The sequence below is a fragment of the Limulus polyphemus genome, unplaced genomic scaffold (assembly GCF_000517525.1).
Source record: "Limulus polyphemus unplaced genomic scaffold, Limulus_polyphemus-2.1.2 Scaffold6748, whole genome shotgun sequence".
In the NCBI taxonomy this organism is placed as follows: Eukaryota; Metazoa; Arthropoda; class Merostomata; order Xiphosura; family Limulidae; genus Limulus; species Limulus polyphemus.
The window spans coordinates 25,301-27,843 of NW_013672358.1; the positions used below are offsets into that span (position 1 = coordinate 25,301).

The window sequence follows — 2,543 nt, forward strand, 5'->3', positions numbered from 1 at the left end:
AATAGAAATAACTTTATTATCAACATATGCCAATAAACTTGGATACAAATGTAGTTTATAATCTATATTTTAATATTGTTTAAGTTTAATTTACAAAAGGAAATATTTAAATATATTCTGTATCATGTGACAGTTTTTCATTCTGAATTGCACAATTTAGATTTCCTTTTTTACTCCTGTAAGACATTCTAAGTTTCTGGGGGAAGTATATTTTAAAATGTCAATTTATAATATCCAAGCTGCATTATTTACCAAAATATAAACAACAGACTGAAGGCCGTGCCCCTCATACAACATCCTGCTTTCAAAAAAATGTCCTAAATTCACTCTGATATTTATTATTGGATTATTTGAAACCAACAGAAAGCAAACATTTCAGTTTACTGACAACTATAGGGCACCTTCCATTGGAATAAGCAGATTTGAGTATTTTCTTTGTTTGCCACTGTTGGAGTTTTGTTTGACCAAGTATGAGAATTATTTAAGCTGAATTAGATATCAATTTTATAACATATTATTTTATATTAATGGAAATATTTCTTATTCTAAGTTGCATATTTGAATTCAAAGAATAATAAAATCTGAGACGACACCTTGTTGCCAAGAATTAGGACTAGATTTCGATGCCAACTTCTTTCCTACAAGTGCAAAAGCTTGAAAAATATGATTTTAGATGTATTTATTAAATTTCTTAGTTTTATGTATATTGTTTTATTAAAAAAGTGATTAAAATGTAACAAATTAGATACTTATTACTTTAGATGAGGAAACTTAAGTAAAATTAGATAAATAAAATACTTGTGATTAATGATAGCATGCACCAAATGCAAGAACAGTTGTATAATTCATGGTGGTAACTGGATCTGTTGTTTTCACAAATCTGTCAGGTGAAATAACCAGCCATCACCATAGTCTGATAGGGTCTAAGTACAACTGTACAAAGATAGAACTAAATGAAAAAATATTAGTTTTGGTTGTAAAAATAAATAGTTACATGGTGCTGTCAAGGTAAAAATAAAGGTAATCTGTATTTCATATTTTCTTTGTTACATGATGGTTACAAGGTCGGTCAAATGGACCGAGTCCATATACGGTATTAGAGTAGAGAATATAAGAGATAAAATATAAAGTTTTACTGAAAGAAACTTTTCATATTCATTTAGGAAGTTCTGGAGGTTATTGCAATAAAATCTGTAAACTGTAAAATGTATTTTTATTCAACATGAAAATCACCTTACACTCGGACTAGTTAGAGTCTGAATCAGACTCTGATTCCATAAATTCACAAACAAATCTTTTGTAAAAATAGTTAATTAAATATTAATGATCAGATTTTTTGTGTATATAAGACTTGCCAAATTCTGTGAAGATACACTTACTACATTAAAATTTATAGTATGTATACTTTCATAGTTACCTTGTTGTTGCAAGGTCAGTCAAAATGACCAAGCCTGTATACTGAAAGTTAAACAGTGCTCAAGATAAAAGACGTGACTATATACCAAAGTACAAACTAAACAATCCACATGAAAAATAATATCTAAGAGTTTTACACAATGCTCAACTTAAGTAATGTGATTGGAGACAAAGAATAAAGTAGATAAAGAAGAAGAAACAAAAAGCAAATGAGACAGATAAATAAGTCAGCAGGAAAAGTAGAAGTTTAAAGTAAAATCATATAAACCACTACCGTGATATCATATAACGCACATGATGGATAAGTAAGTCAGCAGGAAAAGTAGAAGTTTAAAGTAAAATAATTTAAACCACTACCGTGATATCATATAACACATATAAGTAGTAAATAAGCTAGTGGACAAAGTAGAAGTTTAAATAAGCAAGTACATGGCAATAAGATAGCACCACAGCTTTGCATGTAAACAAGTCTTGGGTACAAACCTACAATTACAATCAAATTCCAGTAAAGTTTACCAGATTTGGAAGCTCATTATTATGTCTGCTGTACCACATGAATCAGACTAACTTACATGACTTTTCTTTACCTTATGGAATTTTATTGTTGTTTATAACATTCCCAAACTACAATTCAGAAACCTCTGAAATCCAAATTAGATAAATATGTGGGTTAAACAAAGAAACAAAAAGAATTAAAAAAATATTAATCAAATTCCTTTCACAAGGAACATATAATCACAAATTCTTGATTAAATTTAACTTCTTCTCAATTAATTAATTTTTATCACTTTTTGTCAAGGACTGTTTACTTACCGAAAAAAATAAAATAAAGCCTCATTTGATGAAATAACTCCTGTTTCTTGAAGTTTCATAACTTTACTTACATCTTCTCGTATGTGGCTGAAATACAGAGTTAAGAAAGTCTGTAAAATCTATCTATTTTCCAAGTATCAGGAATAATGAACATCAACTTGTAAAAAAGATCTCACAAAATAAAGTGATGACAATGTTACTGTAAAAAAACTTTTACATGTAACACTGAACACTAATTCTTTAGACATCTTCAGATCAATACAGTAAAGTCTAATATGGTATATAAACAGATTAATACCATCCAGACTAATGCT

The 2,543-nt window shown here is 28.5% G+C and overlaps 1 protein-coding gene across 1 annotated transcript in view; it reads right to left on the reverse strand.

Moving 5' to 3' along the window:
- LOC106474039 (multiple coagulation factor deficiency protein 2 homolog) overlaps positions 1–2,543 on the reverse strand; it is a 16,422-nt gene that overhangs the window by 10,515 nt on the left and 3,364 nt on the right. Inside the window, exon 3 of the mRNA XM_022402424.1 lies at positions 2,230–2,316. Coding sequence (XP_022258132.1) covers positions 2,230–2,316 — 87 coding nt within the window. The remainder of the gene's footprint in view (positions 1–2,229; positions 2,317–2,543) is intronic.